The sequence below is a fragment of the Myotis nattereri genome, assembly GCF_964212035.1.
Source record: "Myotis nattereri genome assembly, chromosome: Y".
Taxonomy (NCBI): domain Eukaryota; kingdom Metazoa; phylum Chordata; class Mammalia; order Chiroptera; family Vespertilionidae; genus Myotis; species Myotis nattereri.
In genome coordinates, this window is record NC_138094.1 from 1,016,889 (window position 1) to 1,036,888 (window position 20,000).

Sequence of the window (20,000 nt, forward strand, 5' to 3'; positions counted from 1 at the left end):
CCCCCCACTGGGGACGTGCCCACAACCAAGGTACATGCCCTGGACTGGAATCGAACCCGGGACCCTTGAGTCCGCAGGCTGATGCTCTATCTACTGAGCCAAACCGGTTAGGGCTCATCATGGGTGTTTCTATCTTTCCGTCTCCCTCTCTGAAATCAACAAAAATATATTAAAAACAAAATATACTGCCACCCACCAAAAATATATTTATATATATTAGTGGCCTGGTGCACGGATTCCTGCACATTGAAAGGAAATTAATTAGAAGAAATATGTTAATATCACTACTCACCCTTTCTCTATAATAGATGTGTCAGAGATGAAAGAAAATTAGTAAAATGTATATGAAAATAATATATAAATTGATTAATAAACAATAACAACATGATATATCAACAACAGAGCCATGATATAAAAAATATGATATAAAAAAATGATATAAAAACAACATTGATAAAATCAATGACTGATGCCCTGACCGGTTTGGCTCAGTGGATAGAGCATCGGACTGCGGACTGAAGGGTCCCGGGTTCGATTCCAGTCAAGGGCATGTACCTTGGTTGAGGTCACATCCCCAGTAGGGGGCGTGCAGGAGGCAGCTGATTGATGTTTCTCTCTCATCGATGTTTCTAACTCTCTGTCCCTCTCCCTTCTTCTCTGTAAAAAAAATCAATAAAATATATTTAAAAAATAAAAATCACTAAAAATTTAAAAAAATCAATGACTGATAAATTGATTAAACGTATTCTCATATCTTCCTGTTTACCACATTAAGAGTAAAAACACTTTATATGTATCTCACATGCGCGAGACAACATTTATTTTTAAATTGCCAGTGGGCATCGTATGTACTGGCCGGCCGGCTGGTCGGTCGGTCGGTCGGTCGGATGGTCGGTCAATTAGCCTTTTATATATACAGAGAGATACTCATTCCCTTATCTTTTCATGAATCTACAAATAAAAAAAAATCATCTTTACCTTTCTAAAAAGGAGATCGCCTCCTTCACCATGATGGACCCAGCCCTTTCCGCCTTCATGGGCTGCTCGGTAATTTCCTGCTCCCTCATGAGGAGGCAATTCCAGTAGAGGCTCGACTGGTAACTGTTCAACCAGAAGTGGCCCAAGAGAAGGATGAGCAGAACTAGGAAGAGGATGAGGGCCCAGGGAACGCAGAGCGTGCGAGTCAGTTTCCCGAGAGCGAGCGTGAGCGCGGCCAGGGCGACCAGCTGCACACAGACCCAGAGTCGGCCGCTGATGGCTAATTCCGCGTCCCGGGAAGGGTCGGGCCAGCACGTGTCGTACAGACTGAATGGCATGCCGTAGAAGTAATCGAACCCGTAGTGAGACGGGTGGTGGCAGTGGTCATTTCGGGAGTGGCAGTTTAAGCCCTGATGCCATTTCCCTGAAATTAAACACACACACACACACACAGATCACACATAACATGCTCACCTATGACAAAGACCATGAGATCATTTTTCATTTGAAGCAATAGGCCAGCGCACAAAAATGGAGTAGCACATATTTTTCTTTTCCTTCAACGTCCAAGTTCAGCACACACTCCCTTTTGGCTCTTGGTATTTGTCTGAAAATCTGGTTTCTCGTTCACAGAGAGAATGAGAAATAGTCACGATAGAGGTGCATGATAGAGCCAGGGTAGAGGATAGATGATGGACGTCTAGGTAGGTAGGTAGGTAGGTAGGTAGGTAGATAGATATTAGATAGTGAGAAAGATATGATAGAAGGTAAATGGATGAGACGGTGGGTGAATGAATGGATATATATAGAGAGAAAAGTGACAGATGACAGATAGATTAGATAGATACATCGATAGAGAGATAGATGATACATGAGTGGATGATCAGACCACAGGCAGAGGTAATTAGAGGCGATCAGGCAGGCAGGCAGGCAAGCAGTTAGGAGCCAGTAGTCACAGACTGTGAGAGGGATGTCCGACTGCCGGTTTAGGCCCGATCGGGGTCAGGCCTAAGCCGGCAGTCGGACATCCCCCGAGGGGTCCCCAGATTGGAGAGGGTGCTGGCCGGGTTAAGGGACACCCAGCCCCATGCATGAATTTTGTGCACGTGAATGGCTTCCTCCATGTGAATGCGAGTTCACTTTTTGAATAATAAGAATTATATGTCACAGTTGGGGGGAGGGAGGGCATTGGGATTTCAGAGACACAAGTGGGGCGTGGCCAAGAAAAGGTTGGGAGCCTTGACTTTAGACCATGGCTGCAAGGTGCAGATATTTTTTTTGATGGAATTAAAACTCGACCTTCCATAAAAAGTCAATGGCGCTGCCTGGGCTCGGCTAATATGGCTCAGTGGTTGAGCATCCACCTAGGAACCAGGAGGTCAGGGTTCGATTCCTGGTCAAGGGCACGTGCCCGGGTTGCAGGCTCCATCCCCAGTAGGGGGCGTGCAGGAGGCAGCCGATCAGTGATTCTCTCTCATCATGGGTGTTTCTCTCTCTCTCTCTCTCTCTCTCTCTCTCTCTCTCTCTCTTCATCTCCCTTCCTCACTCTGAAATCAATAAAAATAGATTTTTTTTTTAAAAAAAAAAACTTAATGATGCTAATGTTATTTGTGTATCCATGGGTGGACTGATTACATATCTTAAATGATGCCTGGTGGATGAGATGCAGGATTTTGGAACCTGCAAAGAAGAGAGAGAGAGAGAGAGAGAGAGAGAGAGAGAGAGAGAGAGAGAGAGAGAACCATCCTAAATCTTTATCGTAGAGCATCTTGACCTGTGCAAAGATGAAGGACACACAGGGTGACCCCGAAACATGTGCGATGAACATCTGGAAAGACCTGGGGGTGAGGTGGGAAGGGGTCTTGCCTCATGCTCGAGTTATGCCTGCAATGGATGGGTTTATATCATTTAGGACACACTGTGTGTGTGTGTGTGTGTGTGTGTGTGTGTGTGTGTGTGTGTGTGTAGGGAGCTTCGTTAATTGCAGGTCGCCCATGAGCCAAGCACAATGATGACAGAGACTTCTGGAGGAGGCAGCGAGCAATCAATGGCTGCTTACCGATGATCGCCGTGCTGTATCCTTGCTCCTTGGCCAAGTGTGCAAATGTGGTCTCGTTACGCGGGAGTCCAGAAAGGCCCGCCAGAGAGACGATGATGCGGTCGTTTCCATCGGAAACCATTCCTAGAGGGGACGGAAAAACACGATCCAGGTGGACACCATGGGTAGGTAGGTGCTCATCACAGTCCTGCCTGGAGGGTGGGGAGCTCGGAAGGTGGACAGAGGATGAACGGGGCAGAGGTGTCAAGGTGTGGGAGAGGAGATGGTGTTCTCCAAAGACAAAACTCACACGGGTCCCTAATGCAAAACCCCTTTAAACCCTTGTACACACACACACACACACACACACACACACACACACACCCATGACACCTTCAGATACACCCCAACCCACTGTCCCCCGCTCCCATAGACAATGGCTGATGGAACATCTAACCTGCACCTGCCCTCAACTGGGGCCTCTATGCCTCAGAAAAGAAGTTGAAAAGTGAAATCTTGCTGGGCTGGTGTGGCTCAGTGGTTGAGCGTGGACCCATGAACCAGGAGGTCCTGGTTTGATGCCCAGTCAGGGCACATGCCCGGGTTATGGGCTCAATTCCCAGCAAAAGGCATGCAAGGGACAGCCAGTCATTGATTCTCTCATCATTCATGTTTCTCTCTCTCTCCCTTCTCCGCTCTCTCCAAAAATCAATAGAAACCTATTTAATAAACAGAACAAGAAAAATGAAATCTTATGAAGACTTCAGACTCTTGTGTGTCTACTAGCAATTCTTGCTAACAATAGAGTCTAGTTCTATTTGTAGGACAGATGTGTACGCTCACTTCCTGGCCAGAACCTGAAGTTGGGGCATCTCCGGAGAGTAGACACGTTGGTTTTGAACCCCAATAACTAGCGTGGATGTCGAGTAGGTGGGTGGGGCCATTCACCCTGAGACTAAAGACTCATCATTCATGGGCAAGAAACAGAAGAAAGCCAAGGAAGTTTTCGAAGGATTCGGGAGCAGAAGAACACCCCGAGATTGCCAACAGGGGTCCCTGGTGGGTCGTTGAAATCGGGGAGACTTTGCTCAATTCCGTTGGCCATGATGGCAGGATCCTGGGTGTGTTTTCACGTTCTTGAGCCATCGAGCTGGGCCTGGGCAGTTCTCCAAACGGATCCATCCCGACTTCCTTCCAAAATACGGGGCCGACTCAGGGAGTGGAAACAAAATTGAGTAACACGGGACAAAGCAGGTAAAGATGGAAAAAAACCAAAACAAACAAACATTTTCAGATAAACATCAGGAGAGAAAACTAGGTCAGGAAGTCTTGGCGAGCCAGCTGCGTCGATAAAAATCAGGACAGCTAATCGGGGCAGGAATTCTCAGAGAGTGCGCGCCTATCTGCTTTCAAATTTTTATTTATTTATTTATTTTTAAATATTTTTATGGATTTCAGAGAGGAAGGGAGATGGAGAGAGAGAGAGAGAAACATCCATGAGGAGAGAGAATCATGGACTGGCCGCCTCCTGCACGCCCCCCACTGGGGATGGAGCCCACAACCCGGGCCTGTGCCCTGGGTGGGAATCCAACTGGGAACCTCCCGGTTCATCGGTCGACGCTCAACCACTGAGCCACACTGGCCGAGCCATGCCCCCAGTTCTAACGGGACAGCAGAGCGGGGCCGGGGGTCCCCCGTTCACACACCTGATCGGATCGGGTACCTTCCCGTGAGGAAAGCGGACCGGCTTGGGGTGCACACGGAGGCAGCGGCGATGTGCTGGGTCAGCTGGACACCATCTCTGGCTAAGCTGTCGATGTTGGGGGTCCTGGAAAGGGAGATGGAGGGGACAGTGAAGAATTGGGGTGGGAGGAGAGAGAGAGAGAGAGAGAGAGAGAGAGAGAGAGAGAGAGAGAGAGAGAGTCCGGGGAGGGAATGGTGGGGAGGGAGTGACAGAGGCAGAGACAGACAGAGAGACACAGAGAAACACACACACACACACACACACACATATCTGAAGGTTAAAAAAATCTGTTTCTGCCCTGGCCGGTGTGGCTCAGTGCATAGAGCATCAGCCTGTGGACTGAAGGGTCCTGGGTTCGATTCCGGTCAAGGGCATGTACCTCGGTGGCAGGCACATCCCCAGTAGGGGGCAGGCAGGAGGCAGCTGATCGATGTTTCTCTCTCGTCGATGTTTCTAACTCTCTATGCCTCTCCTTCTCCCTTCCTCTCTGTACAAAATCAATGAAATATATAATTTTAAAAAAATCTGTTTCCTATAATTTCCTGAGGTCAGTGGGGAAGAAAACATACCTTGGAATGCAAACCCTATTCTACTTTTTTGGGGGGGAAGCTGTTGTTTTTTGCAGAACTTGTAGAATTTGGTTTTGCAAATCAAATATATATAAATATAATCCTAATATCAAATATGATAAAATGTAATCTGTACCAATAAAAGCCTAGGTGGTCTTTACGCACTTGTGCGACGCCCTCACGTCATCACAGGATGGCCACCACCAGATGGCCAGCAGGGGAGAGCAGTTGGGGGTGACCAGGCTGGCAGGGGAGGGCAGTTGGGGGCGATTGGGCCGGCAAGGGAGAGCAGTTGGGGGTGATCAGGCCAGCAGGGGATCAGGTAGGTGTCAATCAGGCCAGCAGGGGAGCGGTTAGGGGGTGATCATGCTGGCAGGCAGGAGCGGTTAGGGGCAGTCAGACAGGCAGGCAGGCGAGCGGTTAGGAGCCATCAGTCCTGGATTGTGAGAGGGATGTCTGACTGCTGGCTTAGGCCCGATCCCGCCGTCGTCAGACATCCTACCAGGGGTCCCCGATTGGAGAGGGTGCAGGCCGGGCTGACGCACACCGCGCCCCATGCACGAATTTCGTGCACCAGAGCCTCTAGTCAAATATAATAAAAGCCTAATATGCAAATCAACAAGACTGTGGAATGACTGGCCACCAGGGAGCAGTTGGTCAACACAGGAGCAGCCCCCGGGCCAGCCAAGGCAGGTGTTGGCGGGGCCTCCCGATCGCCCCACAGATCAGCCCTGACCATCAGCCAGGTCTAGGGACCCCACCCGTGCACGAATTCCATGCACCGGGCCTCCAGTAGATAATAAAATTAAGACACATAAAGGTGAGGTAAGTTGTCCGAGGTTGCACAACCGTGAGTCCAGAATCAAGACTCAAATCCACATGCATTTACTATGAACTCGTTCTCAAAGACGAAGCCAACAAAATAACGTTGCCGTTGCAGGGAGAAGCGGTCATGAGAGGCATCCACCCTCCCAGGCTCGAGGACACACCTGAGGGTGTCGTTTCCATAGCAGCCCAGGTCTCCGATCCCATAATCGTCGGCCATTATCAGGACGATATTCGGCTTGTCATTGTCCGCCCTTTGCGACTGGGCCACGGTGAGGAGTAGACACATCCAGGACAGGGACGCCCAGCACCTCCTGAAAAACAAGCACGGGTTGTAAGGAAACACCCTCTTCTGGATGGTTCCAGGGTCCATGTCCCACGCCGACGTCATCTTCTGTGAAGGGAACAGGGTAGGTGGGACGCCAGGCACATGTCCCGGGACAGGGCCTACGGGCTTCTCTCTCCAGGTCCATGCCGCTCATGGCTGTTGAACGGTACCCACCCTGCTCAGGGGCCGACTCTCCTGGGTTCTCAACACGCTCAAACGCATTGCTGTTCTAGGAGGTGGAATCCGAAATCGTAATTTGCTCGGAGACGAAGCATCTACTCCTCGGGTGAGAGGCGCTACGTCGGAGGAGGTGGTGTTGGTGGTTATGTTGCTGACTTCTGCTTATGATTTCCAGATTTCTGACATGTGTTATGGTGATATTGCACAGACTAATGCATTTATGCTCCCGGTTAATTTGTTGACTCATGGTTAAGGTCACATGGCTAAGACGTATGCGGTTATGTTACTGGCTGTGTTGCTGACTCCCCTCACGTGAAAATGTAATTGTCTGTGGCTATACCAGCTTTGCTGGAAAAAAAATTGGTAGAAGACCAGAAACACAAAGAAAAAGGCGCCCCAAAATAAAGGAAAATGGGGGGGGAGGGCATGGAGGAAAGATGAATCCTGGAATCTGGACACAGATTTAGTGCGCTTCCTAATTGTGTTCAGTCCCAGCTCAAGTCCTGATTTCTCAAACACATCCTATGTAGCAAAAGCCTAATAGGCTAAGTGTCTGGTTGACCAGTTGGCCGTTCAACCCATCAAAGCGTAATACGCAAATGATATGCTACAGCCGCTCAACCTCTCGCTATGACGTGCACTGACCACCAGGGGGCAAACAGGCAACCCGTTGGCCAGTCGCTATCACGCGCACTGACCACCAGGGGGCAGACACTCCGACCGGTAGGTTAGCTTGCTGCTGGGGTCCAGCTGAACAGGACTGTACGAGATGGGCCAGCTGCCCCCTGCAGCCCTCCCGTGGTCCATCCCCAGTGGGCCAACCTTCTGCGTCCCTCTCTAGCCCTGATGGTGCACTTGTGGGGTCCCTTTCCTGGCCTGTGCCCTCTCTCAACCCAGGACCCCTTGGGGGATGTCGGAGAGCCTGTTTCGGCCCAATCCTGCAGGACAGGCCGAGAGACCCCACTGGTGCACGAATTCGTGCACCGGGCCTCTAGTAAAAAATATTTCTCTTCCTATTGGGTCTCTACCAGATATCAGGTAATGGATATTGGATCCATTGGTTCAATCTCTATGCTGTCTTTATTCATAATGTAAGACCATCGTTAAATATTTACTCTGGGAAAGAGGAGGGTAGAAAGATTCCCTGACTCTATCTGTTCCCAGACCCTTTATAAATCCTCTGATACAATTGTTGACTCAAGATTGAAACTCTGCTTTTCCCAAACTTTCCACCCCCCAAAACTGTTAACAAGAAGTCTACGGCCAGGACTGTGTCTACGGACAAACCATGATAATTACAGAAACGCTTTCATCTTCCCCAAAATGATTGCGTTGTTTCTCTCAATTCCTGTTTGTACAACATCTCAAAATAATACAGACCCTGGCCAGGTAGCTCAGATGGTTAGAGCATCGTGCTGATATGACAAGGTTGCGAGTTCGATCCCTGGTCAGGGCACACACAAGAATCACCCAATGAGTGCATGAGTAAGTAGAACCACAAATCTCTCTCTCTCTCTCTCTCTCTCTCTCTCTCTCTCTCTCTCTCTCCCCCCCCCTTTCAAATCAATCAATAAATATAAAATAAATGTGTTGGAAATTGGCCATTTCTATTTGTTTCAATTGTCTATATCTCTGCTACTTCCTTTTTTCATTGTGGACTTACTGAACCCGGAAGATCAATGTAGACTTTGACAGCTAACCACATAATGAATGCACAATAGTGCATGCCTCTAGCTATCGAGCTGACTTCACAAATACCACAAAATTACCCAGCAGCATCAGTGCGTTTGCCCGGTGGCGTATTGCTTCCCGTACCTGAGCGTCATCTTGGAGATCTGAGTACCTTCTTATTGTCTTTGGCCGAAGATCGAAGCTCCTGGAAAGAAAAGTGTGTCATCTTTGGGTTGCCTAAGTCAGCTCCCGTTTGGAAATGCTCCCTGAATTTGGGGATCCTATCTCTACTTCCAGCAATTAAAAACTGGTTTTCTGACACTCTCATGGCATAAGCCCCAAGCTCTCAATTACTTGTATCTCTTGGCCCATTAAGGAAGAGCTTGAGCTGTGCCAAGTTCTGGGGCCATCCAGGTCCTTTGTGGGGTGTGAGTTACTTGGCTCCGTCCCTAAACCTACCCTCAGACAGGCCTCGTGAGCACATGACCTCAAGAAGAGGCAGAACCTCGGAGTTTAATCTCACCACATCTACGTGGAATGAACTCGGATCCCCTGAAAAGACGCGATGTCTTTATCTCCTTCTGTGGTTGGCCATTCGTCCAAAGGGAGACCATTAATTAGCGAGTTTAGGAAAGCTAAGAGTTGTTACACATTTGGGGGGTGCGCTGCGATGACCAAGGGACATGATAGCAAAAGTCATTGCCGTGAAAGAAAAGGAGCAAAACCCAGAAATTCCATTGGTAAGTCACGACCCGTGTTTGAACCTTTAAATTCAACTAGCTACTTCATGCTAATCGCCTCCTTCACACATCCATCCGAAGAACCCCGAAACAGCCATCAGAAAGAATATGTGCACCCCTCTGTTCATAGCTGCACGATTTACAATCGCTAAGATCTGGAAACAGCCCAAGTGCCCATCAGCGGATGAGTGGATAAAACAGCTGGGGTCCCTCGACACCGTAGAATAGTATGCAGCCCTGAAAAAGGAGGAGGGTCTCGTATCCTTTGGGACAGCACGGAGGGACCCGGAGAGCATGATGCTAAGTGACATAAGCCAGTCAGAGAAAGACTCATATCCCATGACCTCACTCCTATGGGGAATCCAATGAACAAAATAAACTGATGGAAAGAATAATAGAACCAGAGAGTTGGATACAAGTCTGAATTGTCGAATTGACGAATCTCAAAAGGAAGGGAGTGGGTGAGGGGATGGGAAGAGATTAACTAAAGACCTTAAATGCATACTAGAGGCCCCAGTGCTTGAATTCGTGCACCATTGGGGTCCCTCGGCCTGGCCCGCGGGATCGGGCTGAAATCAGCTCTCCAACATCCCCCGAGGGGTCCCGGATGGCAAGAGGGTGCAGTCCAGGCCGAGGGACCCCACCGTTGCATGATGGGGGCCGGGGAGGGACGAGTGAGGTTGCCCAGCCGGGGAGGGACCATAGGGGGGCTCCAGGGCGTGCCCGGCTCATCTCACTCAGTCCCGATCGGCCGGACCCCAGCAGCAAGCCAACATACCGGTCGGAGCATCTGCCCCCCTGGTGGTCAGTGCATGTCATAGCGAGCAGTTGATTGGCCTTAGCAGATCATTAGCATATTACGCTTTGATTGGTTGAACGGACGGCCGGACAACTGGACTCTTAGCATATTAGGTTTTTATTATTTAGGTTATGAGTAGCCAATGGGCACAGACAATACTGTGGGGATCTGGAGAGGGGCTGTGGCTGGGGGGTGGGGGACAGAGATGGGGAAACGGATGACATCGATCATAGTGTCAACAATAGCCCAGCCCCTGTGGCTCAGTGGATGATCATCGACCTATGAGCCAGGAGGTCCCAGGTTCGATTCCCGGTCAAGGGCACAGGCCCGGGTTGCGGGCTCCATCCCCAGTCGGGGGCGTGCAGGAGGCAGCCAGTCCATGATGCTCTCTCCTCATGGATGTTTCTCTCTCTTCCTCTCCCTGAAATCAATAAAAAACCTATTATTATTTTTTTTTAAAAAAAAAGGAGAGAAGGAAGGAGATCTCTACCCATAGATCTACTCTAGCATCTACTCACCCATCTGCTCATGTCTCTGACTCATCCGTCTCCCGAGGGCGGGCCCTGCCCATGGGTGAAGTTTTGGAATTCACACACACACACACCTTGCCGGCCGCACGCCCGAAATCTTGGCCGGTTCTGATGAGGGATCCTTGTTGCTACCTGTCTTTCTATTTTTGCGGCATTTTTAAGCGCCTGTTCTTTGATTTTCAATGCACCAGACGGGAGGGAGACGACCCCAGTGAAAGCTGAAGAACCGGTCTGTGCCCGTCTGTCTGTCTGTCTCTCTATCTCTGTCTCTCTACCTCTCTCTCTCTGTCTCTATTTCTGTCTCTTTCTCCCTATTTCTCTATCTCTCTATGTCTCTATCTCTCTATATATATCTGTCTCTCTTTCTCTCTTTCTCTATCTCTGTCTGTCTCTGTCTCTCTCTCCGTGTCTCTCTCTGTCTGTCTCTCTCCTGGTAAGCTCAGCTGTCTGCTGGCAGGTGCGCTGTGCTAAGTCCCACCTCCTGAAGAAATGACCAACCTTTATTCCATCAAAAATCCCCCCGAGGGGTCACCCCAGAGGCCATGTTGTTGTCACCCCGAGAACCCCATGGGCCGATCCCCACACCAGATCTTGCAGGAATGGGCTGAGATCCGCCCCAAAACACCTGCCCGGACTCACCTGTCCGCGACGGGTGTCTACCTGATCCGGGGACAAAACAGAAAGGCCGTCCTGGGGGACACGGGACCCCCCCCCGGCGGCCACCGGGCACCTGTCCCCAAACCCCAGCCCTGATGCAATTCTGCTGAGTCCAGTGAGAAGGTAGGTCTTCCCGGGTAGAAGGAGTTCCCCCGGGGAGACTCACCTTTGGGATATGCAAATGAGGCTGTTCGTCCCCTCCTCCCCCCGATTTGCATAATCCAGGTTGAAAAAAAAACAAACATAAACACAAACACACCTGCCAACTGGCTCACCGTGGGCGAGACCTCGTCTGATCTGCGCCCAGGGCAAGTGATGTCCATAAAACGTCAACAACATTAACAAAAAACTCACTGAATTTCCGAGGCCCAAATGCTCAGGGGAAAGGGAACCCCCCTTCCCCCAACACGCTGTGGGTTCCGATCAAATAATTGAATCCACCCCCGGCCGGTGTGGCTCAGCGGGTAGAGTGCCAGCCGGCGGACTGAAGGGTCCCGGGTTCGATTCCTGCCACAACCGTGTCCCTCTGTTGCGGGCTCCTCCCTGGCCCGCCCCCGGCCGTGATTAGGGTGCACGTGTGGGAGGCAACCCATCCATGTGTCTCTCTCCCATCGATGTTTCTCTGTATCTCTCCCTCTCTCTCCCACTCTCTCCGAAAATCAAGGGGAAAATAGCCTCGGGTGAGGATTTAAAAAAGAAAATTGAGTCCACACACCTGTCTCCTGGGAACCGACCTTTGCACGACTTCGCAACCGACATCTCGTTTTGCTTAGACCACATCCCACTTGCTCAGAACATTACCTTTACCCTTCAAACCCCCCAGAGTTTTATGCTCAGAAAAAGCCTATAGACTCCTCTCTTCCCTCTCTCTCTCTCTCTCTCTCTCTCTCTCTCTCTCTCTCTCTCTCTTTCTTTTTTCTTGAAATACTAGAGGCCCGGTGCATGAATTCATGCACCAGTGGGGTCCCTTGGCCTGGCCTGCAGGATTGGGCTGGAACTGGCTCTCAGAGGCTGGTTGACCAGTCGACTGTCTGCCCCCTGGTGGTCAGTGCACGTCACAGCAATTGGTCAACCTGTCGACTGTCTGCCCCTGGTGGTCAGTGCACGTCATAGCGACTGGTCGACCGGTTGACTGTCTGCCCCCTGGTGGTCAGTGCACGTCATAGCGACTGGCCGACCCGTCGGCTGTCTGCCCCCTGGTGGTCAGTGCACGTCATAGCGACTGGCCGACTGATCGACTGATCTAGTCGGCCCCTGGTGGTCAGTGCACGTCACAGCGACTGGTCGACCAGTCGACTGCCCCCTGGTGGTCGGTGCACGTCATAGCGACTGGTCGACCGGTCGACTGTCTGCCCCCTGGTGGTCAGTGCACGTCATAGCGACTGGTCTACCAGTCGGCTGTCTGCCCCCTGGTGGTCAGTGCACGTCATAGCGACTGGTCGACCAGTCAATCGTCTACCCCCTGGTGGTCAGCGCACGTCACAGCGACTGGTCGACCAGTTGACTGTCTGCCTCCTGGTGGTCAGTGCACGTCATAGCGACTGGTCGACCAGTTGACTGTCTGCCCCCTGGTGGTCAGTGCACGTCACAGCAACTGGTCGACCAGTCGACTGTCTGCCCCTGGTGGTCAGTGCACGTCATAGCGACTGGTTGAGTGGTCTCAGCATGTCATTAGCCTATTACACTTTGGTTGGTTGAACAGAAGACCAGACAACCGGACACTTAGCATATTAGGCTTTTATTATATAGGATATTTTTTATTGATTTCAGAGAGAGAGGGAGAGAGAGAGAGAGAAACACCCATGATGAGAGAGAATCATGGATTGGCCGCCTCCTGCACGCCCCCGACTGGGGATGGATCCCACAACCCGGGCCTGTGCCCTTTACCGGGAACCGAACCCTGACCTCCTGGTTCGTAGTTCGATGCTCAACCACGGAGCCACGCCAGCCAGGCCCACCTCGAGTCCTTCAAAAATCTCTGACTCCCTGTCCCTGGGGCCTTGGTGCCATTTGGGGACTCGGCCCAGCTGGTTTCCATTTGACCCAGAACATTGATAATCCCTTTTCCCCTTTGGCCTCGAACGTTCCGCCTTCCCTGACCCTAACGCCCACGAAATGCTCCTTTCTGGGTTGGAGCCTCTTTGCTTCCGGTTCTCCGGGCCAGGAATCCGGTCCATTCTCGTACACTGTCGCCTCTTTATTTTATTTTTAAAAAATATCTTTGTATGGATTTCAGAGAGAGGGATGGAGAGAGAGAGAAACATCCACGACGAGAGAGAATCATAGACCGGCTGCCTCCTGCACGCCCCCTGCTGGGGATCGAGACCGCAACCCGGGCCTGTGTCCTGGACCAGGAATCGAACCCGGGACCCTTTGATTCATAGGCTGATGCTCAACCACTGAGCCACGCTGGCTGGGCTGGGGCTATTTTTTTTTAAAATCTATTTTATTTTCATAAATAAATTTCACCTGTACGTGAGATTTCACCTATATGTGAGGTTTTGTGGGAGACTTTTCTTTCACTGATGGGCTTACGCCACTCGATAAAAATCAATTTCCTTTTCTTTTCTTTCTTTCTTTCTTTCTTTCTTTCTTTCTTTCTTTCTTTCTCTCTTTCTCTCTTTCTCTATTTCTTTCATCTTCTCTCTTTATAAATCCTCTGACCTAGTTCCATCGCCCGGATTGCGTAACCCGGTGAAAATTCGCCAAGACTCCCATCAGAGCACTTGTGCTGGCTCATGCCTGACGGGTGTGCGTCCAATATCGGCAGCTCTTCGGCTCCTCTGAGCTGGAATAATCCTTGCTCCCCCGTTAGGTTATACATTGACGGTTCTTGGGCCACCTGGACCCATTCCGTGTGCCTGGATCAGATCCCTACCTTTGGTCCGAACGGACGCTTGGGGAGCCAGCCCAGCTCTGAGGTCAGCCTTGGGCATGGCTCCATGGTTGAGCGTCGACCTAGGAACCAGGGGGTCCCGGGTTCGATTCCCGGTCAGGGCACACATGCCCGGGTTGTGGGCTCGACCCCCAGTGGGGGGCGTGCAGGAGGCAGCCGATCCGTGATTCTCTCTCATCATGGATGTTTCTCTCTCTCTCTCTCTCTCTCTCTTTCTCTCTCTCCATCTCCATCTCTCTCTTCCTTCTCTGAAACCAATAATATATATATATATATATATATATATATATATATATATATATACACACTAGAGGCCCAGTGCACGAATTTGTGCACAGATGGGGTTTGGCCAGCCTGGCCCCAGTCGAGGCAGACTGGTGCTGGGCTTGTCAGGAAGAGTATATGGTGGGAGGTTGGCCGGCTGGCCTGGGCCCAATCAGGACCACGATGGATGGGGGTAGGGGACGTGGGTGAATGACGTATGAGCTCCACCCCGATTTGGGTGGGGGGGCCAATGGGAAAAGGGCCAGCCATGGGGAGGAGCTGTGAGCATTAGGCCAGCCAGTCATGGCCATGAATGGGGTCAGGGGGCCGATTGGGGGCCGGTGGCTGGGGTAGGAGCCTTGGGAGGTTAGGTGGCCAGCCGCATCCCCGATTGGTGTGAGGGGGGCCGATTGGGGGTGGAGCTGGCTGGGGGGAGGGGCTGCGGGCCAATCAGGGTGTTGGGGGCCCATTGGGGGTGGGGCCGGCCAGGGAGAGGGGCTGCAGGAAGTTGGCTGGCTGGCCACACCCCTTGTTTGGACCAGTTCGCTGGCAATACTAGAGGCCCGGTGCTTGAATTCATGCACCAGTGGGGTCCCTTGGCCTCATAGGGACCAATCATTCGGGTCATTACAGCATCCTGGTTGCTGGCTTTTTATATATATAGATATACGTGTATATATACACAGGTATAGGGTGTCCCAAAATTCACGCAAGAAGTCATTTTGATAGAAAACACAGGTTTATCATTAAAAATTGTAAATGTTTTATTGATTCATAAAGGACACAGTCTAGGGTTTATGGATGGAATAGCACATCTGGTCCTAGGCCCCCCCGGCTTTGCTAGAACAGACGCAAAGCCGCGGTCTCCATTGGTCTTCCTCGTCCCTGCTCCGGGGCCATCATTGGTACTTGGTGATGCTGATCGAATCGAAGGGATTGACATCAAAGGGCAACAGATATTAGAATCTGATTCAATAAACCGAGTCTAATCAGGCTTTTATTTTTGTTGTTGTTAATGCTCACGCAGAATTCAAATCTTGCATGAATTTTGGGACACCATAGATAGATAGATAGATAGATAGATAGATAGATAGATAGATAGAAAGATATAGATATAGGTATAGATATAGATATAGATATAGATATAGATATAGATGATATAGATATGGATATGGATATGGACATAGATATAGATATAGATATAGATATAGATATAGATATAGATGATATGGATATGGATATGTATATAGATATAGATATAGATACAGATACAGATATAGATGATATAGATATAGATATAGATATAGATATAGATATAGATATAGATATAGGTATAGGTATAGGTATACGTATAGATATAGGTATAGGTATAGGTATAGGTATAGGTATAGATATAGATATAGATATAGGTATAGGTATAGATATAGGTATAGGTATAGGTATAGGTATAGGTATAGATATAGATATAGATATAGATATAGATATAGATATAGATGATATAGATATAGATATAGATATAGATATAGATATAGGTATAGGTATAGGTATAGGTATAGGTATAGATATAGATATAGATATAGATATAGATATAGATATAGATATAGATGATATAGATATATAGTTTAAACGCTTATTTTAAAAATCAGGAGAACAAAATCCATGAATGTATATTTTAAAAAAATACGTCCGCTGATCTGTTGGAGTCCGTGGTTTGATGGCGACCATGCACGCGGGCTGTTCCATGAGGTAGATGTGGCCGCCGGTGTCTGTGTGGGGTGTGGCCAGGACCCGTGGAGATGCTTTGGCTGTTTAGCTCTTGGCTTGCCTTCCTGGATGTGTTTCTCTCTTTAAAAAATCTATTTTTTCATTGATTTTAGAGAAGAAGGAAGAGGGAGAGTGAGAGATAGAAACATCCAGGAAGAGAGAGAATCATGGACTGGCCGCCTCCTGCACGCCCCCTATTGGGAATCGAGCCCGCAACCCGGGCCTGTGCCGTTGACCGGGACTCGAACCCAGGACCCTTCAGTCCACAGGCCGACGCTCTATCCATTGAGCCACACCAGCCAGGGCCCCTAAAGTCTCTTAACGATGCTTCTCTTTGGATTACGAAAACGCTGCCTTTCAAGAACCAGGACAGTTAACTGTTAGCCGTCCCTGATAAAAGAGAGAGAGAGAGAGAGAGAGAGAGAGAGAGAGAGAGAATGGTTTATGGGTCTGAAATGAAAGCCTGAAGCATTGACACTCAAGAGGAAAAATAAACACATGCATCAGTGGGGTGACTCACGTCCCTCCGGCTGGGATGGGATCTTCCTCTCTGACACCTTTCCTGGCAAGACGGTGGACGCATTATTTCATCCCCCGACGCACCCCAGATGTTGGAAACCCCCAAGGGTGCAGGGCACAGGGAGAGAGACAGGCACGGAAGCTAAGAAAACTCCTATTGGAGCCCGGCCCGTGTGGCTCAGTGGTTGGGCACTGACCCTGAACCAGGAGGTCCCGGGTTCGATTCCCCGTCAAGGCCACAGGCCCGGGTTGTGGGCTTGACCCCCAGTGGGGGGCGTGCAGGAGGCAGCCGATCCATGATTCTCTCTCATCATGGATGTTTCTCTCACTCTGTCTGCCTCTCCCTTCCTCTCTCTGAAATCCATAAAAATATATTTTAAATAAAACAAATAAAGCAGATTGAGGTTTTCTTGGCAGGAATTTCCCAGAGAGAATTTGGAGGTGAGATCGCGCTTGACATTTGAAAAGTCTTCGCAACGTTTAATTATTTTTTATTATTATTATTTTTTAATGAGTATGAAGTTTGGCATTTTCTTGGCACCAAGTGGTCTAAGCCAGCGGTCGGCAAACTGCAGCTCGCGAGCCACCTGCGGCTCTTTGGCCCCTTGAGTGTGGCTCTTCCGCAAAATACCGACTTCTGCGCATGGGCCATGAAGTTTCAATCGCACTGGACGTGCGCACCCACACGGATGTCAAACTCACGGCCTGTGGTCTGCACGCACCCCATAATGAATATTTTTGGGGCGCAGCCAATAGAACGATATGTAAGAAATGTTTTAATAAAAATATCATCACTTAATTTTTACCATAACCTGTTATGCACCATATATATTTACATATACATATATATGTATTCTATATATATAAAAGCCTAATATGCTAAGTGTCTGACTATTGGAACAGTCGCTATGGTGTGCACTGACCACCGGGGGCAGACCTTTGAACAGTCGCTATGATGTGCACTGACCACCAGGGGGCAGACATTTGAACAGTCGCTATGACGTGCACTGACCATCAGGGGGCAGACATTTGAACAGTCGCTATGACGTGCACTGACCACCGGGGGGCAGACATTTGAACAGTCTCTATGACGTGCACTGACCACCAGGGGCAGACATTTGAACAGTCGCTATGATGTGCAATGACCACCAGGGGGCAGACATTTGAACAGTCGCTATGACGTGCACTGACCACCAGGGGGCAGACATTTGAACAGTCGCTATGACGTGCACTGACCACCAGGGGGCAGACATTTGAACAGTCGCTATGACGTGCACTGACCACCAGGGGGCAGACATTTGAACAGTCGCTATGACGTGCACTGACCACCGGGGGCAGACATTTGAACAGTCGCTATGATGTGAACGTTAATTTTGTATTTAAATGTCCTATGATTTTATGTGAGCAATGACTCACTGATTTCAGCTGTTTGCATTCAGCACGTCTCTATCCCAGGGATGGAGCACCTATGGCACGCGTGTCAGAGGTTGACACGCGAACTCCTTTATTGGGTTGATTTTTCTTTGTTCAATGGCATTTAAATATATAAAACGAATATCAAACATATACGTCTCTGTTTGACTGCGGTGGCAAAGATCAGAAAATTTCTCTAGGTGAAACGGCACCAGAGTTAAGCAAGGGTTTTCCAAAATGCGGACAGGCCGAGCTCAAAAGGTTCGCCATCGCGGATTGGTCGGAATCAACCTTCGTTGCTATGGAAACGGGAGCTTTTGTTGGTTTGCCGCCCACAGGAGCCTAAACCTTGTGTATTGGGCCTGTGTTCGCCTTTGAGTTTGACACACTTTCAGGGGTCGGCAAACTCATCAGTCCGCAGAGCCAAATATCAACAGAACGAAGATTGAAATTTCTTTGGGGAGTCAAATTTTTTAAACTGAAACTATATAGGTAGGTACATTGTGATTAACCTCATGAGGGTAACTCCTAAGGCTTAGGAAGGGCCACAGTCCAGGGGCCAAAGAGCCGCCTGTGGCTCGAGAGCCGCAGGTTGCCGACCACGGCCTCCTAGCCCCTCACAGCCCTCATCTGTGAGGACATCCGAGCAAACCAAGACCCGAATACACATTGGGGAGGTTCCAGGGAGAACGAGAAAATGATGCAAGTCTTGGCCAAAGGCTGGTGAAATGTGTCCAAAGAGAGAAAGAAGAGAGAATTTTAGGGGCTACCTAAAATTCTCCCTGGAAAAAAAAATAGAATAAAATACAGACAGATGCCCAGCCGGTGGGGCTCAGGGGTTGAGCACCGACCTAGGAACCAGGAGGTCCGGGTTCGATTCCCGGCCAAGGGCACATTCCCCTGGGTTGCGGGCTCGATCCCCAGTAGGGGGCGTGCAGGAGGCGGCCGGTCCATGACTCTCTCTCATCAGGGATGTTTCTCTCTCTCCTTTCTCTCCCTTCCTCCCTGAAAAAAAATTTTTTTATATTAAATTGAAAATACACACACAAGGAAATTACACATGGAAATGGATACCTGACCGTTGAAGTCACTTCATTGCTTTGGGTGACGGAATCTTTGGTTCCGGACCATTATCCTCACTTCGCATGCGAATCAGACGTCGTCACCCCTGGATTATGTGAAAGCACGCCTTTATCCGCCCAACCCAGAGATCTTTTCTGCGCTGCTTGCCTGCTCCGAGAGTCCCGGGATATAGATCCTCTTCCCAGGGCGGGTGGCAGGCCCAGGGAATGAAACCATGGGGAGAAGCTGCCCCTTGAAACGAATTCTGTTCAGCCCGGCCAGTGTGGCTCAGTGGTTAGCGTCCACCTGTGAACCAGGAGGTCCCGGGTTCGATTCCCGGCCAAGGGCACAGGCCCGGGTTGCCGTCTCGATCGCCACTAGGGGGCGTGCAGGAGGCGGCCGGTCCCTGATTCTCTCTCATCCGGAATGTTTCTCTCTCTCGCCCTTCCTCTCTGTCTAAAATTAAAAAAAATATATTTTTTTTTTAAAAAAAAGAAGTATGTTTACATCAAACACAACATCCGATGAGCCATGACTATTACTGGTCAGTGTTTGAAATGAAGATTAAGCCCATTTCGCTCAGTGGATAGCGCGTCGGCCTGCAGACTGAAGGGTCCCGGGTTCGAGTCCCGGTCAAGGGCACAGGCCCGGGGTGTGGGCTCCATCCCCAGTGGGGGGCGTGCAGGAGGCAGCCGATCCGTGATTCTCTCTCATCATGGATGTTTCGCTCTCTTTCTCCCTATCCCTTCCTGTCTGAAATCAATCTATATCTATATCTATGTCTATGTCTATGTCTATGTCTATGTCTATCTCTATCTATCTATATCTATATCTATATCTACATCTACATCTACGTCTACGTCTACGTCTATGTCTATGTCTATGTCTATGTCTATCTCTATCTCTATCTCTATCTATCTATCTATATCTATATCTATATCTATATCTATACCTATACCTATACCTATCTATATCTATATCTATATCTATATCTATATCTATATCTATACCTATACCTATACC

The 20,000-nt window shown here is 49.5% G+C and overlaps 1 protein-coding gene across 1 annotated transcript in view; it reads right to left on the reverse strand.

Moving 5' to 3' along the window:
- The window catches only part of LOC308512236 (arylsulfatase F-like), a gene marked incomplete at both ends in the record, with an annotated part of 31,499 nt that extends 23,011 nt beyond the window's left edge, over positions 1–8,488 (reverse strand). Inside the window, 5 exons of the mRNA XM_081082035.1 lie at positions 979–1,402; positions 3,038–3,160; positions 4,723–4,844; positions 6,319–6,468; positions 8,478–8,488. Coding sequence (XP_080938161.1) covers positions 979–1,402; positions 3,038–3,160; positions 4,723–4,844; positions 6,319–6,468; positions 8,478–8,488 — 830 coding nt within the window. The remainder of the gene's footprint in view (positions 1–978; positions 1,403–3,037; positions 3,161–4,722; positions 4,845–6,318; positions 6,469–8,477) is intronic.
- Between the last annotated feature and the right edge of the window lie 11,512 nt (positions 8,489–20,000).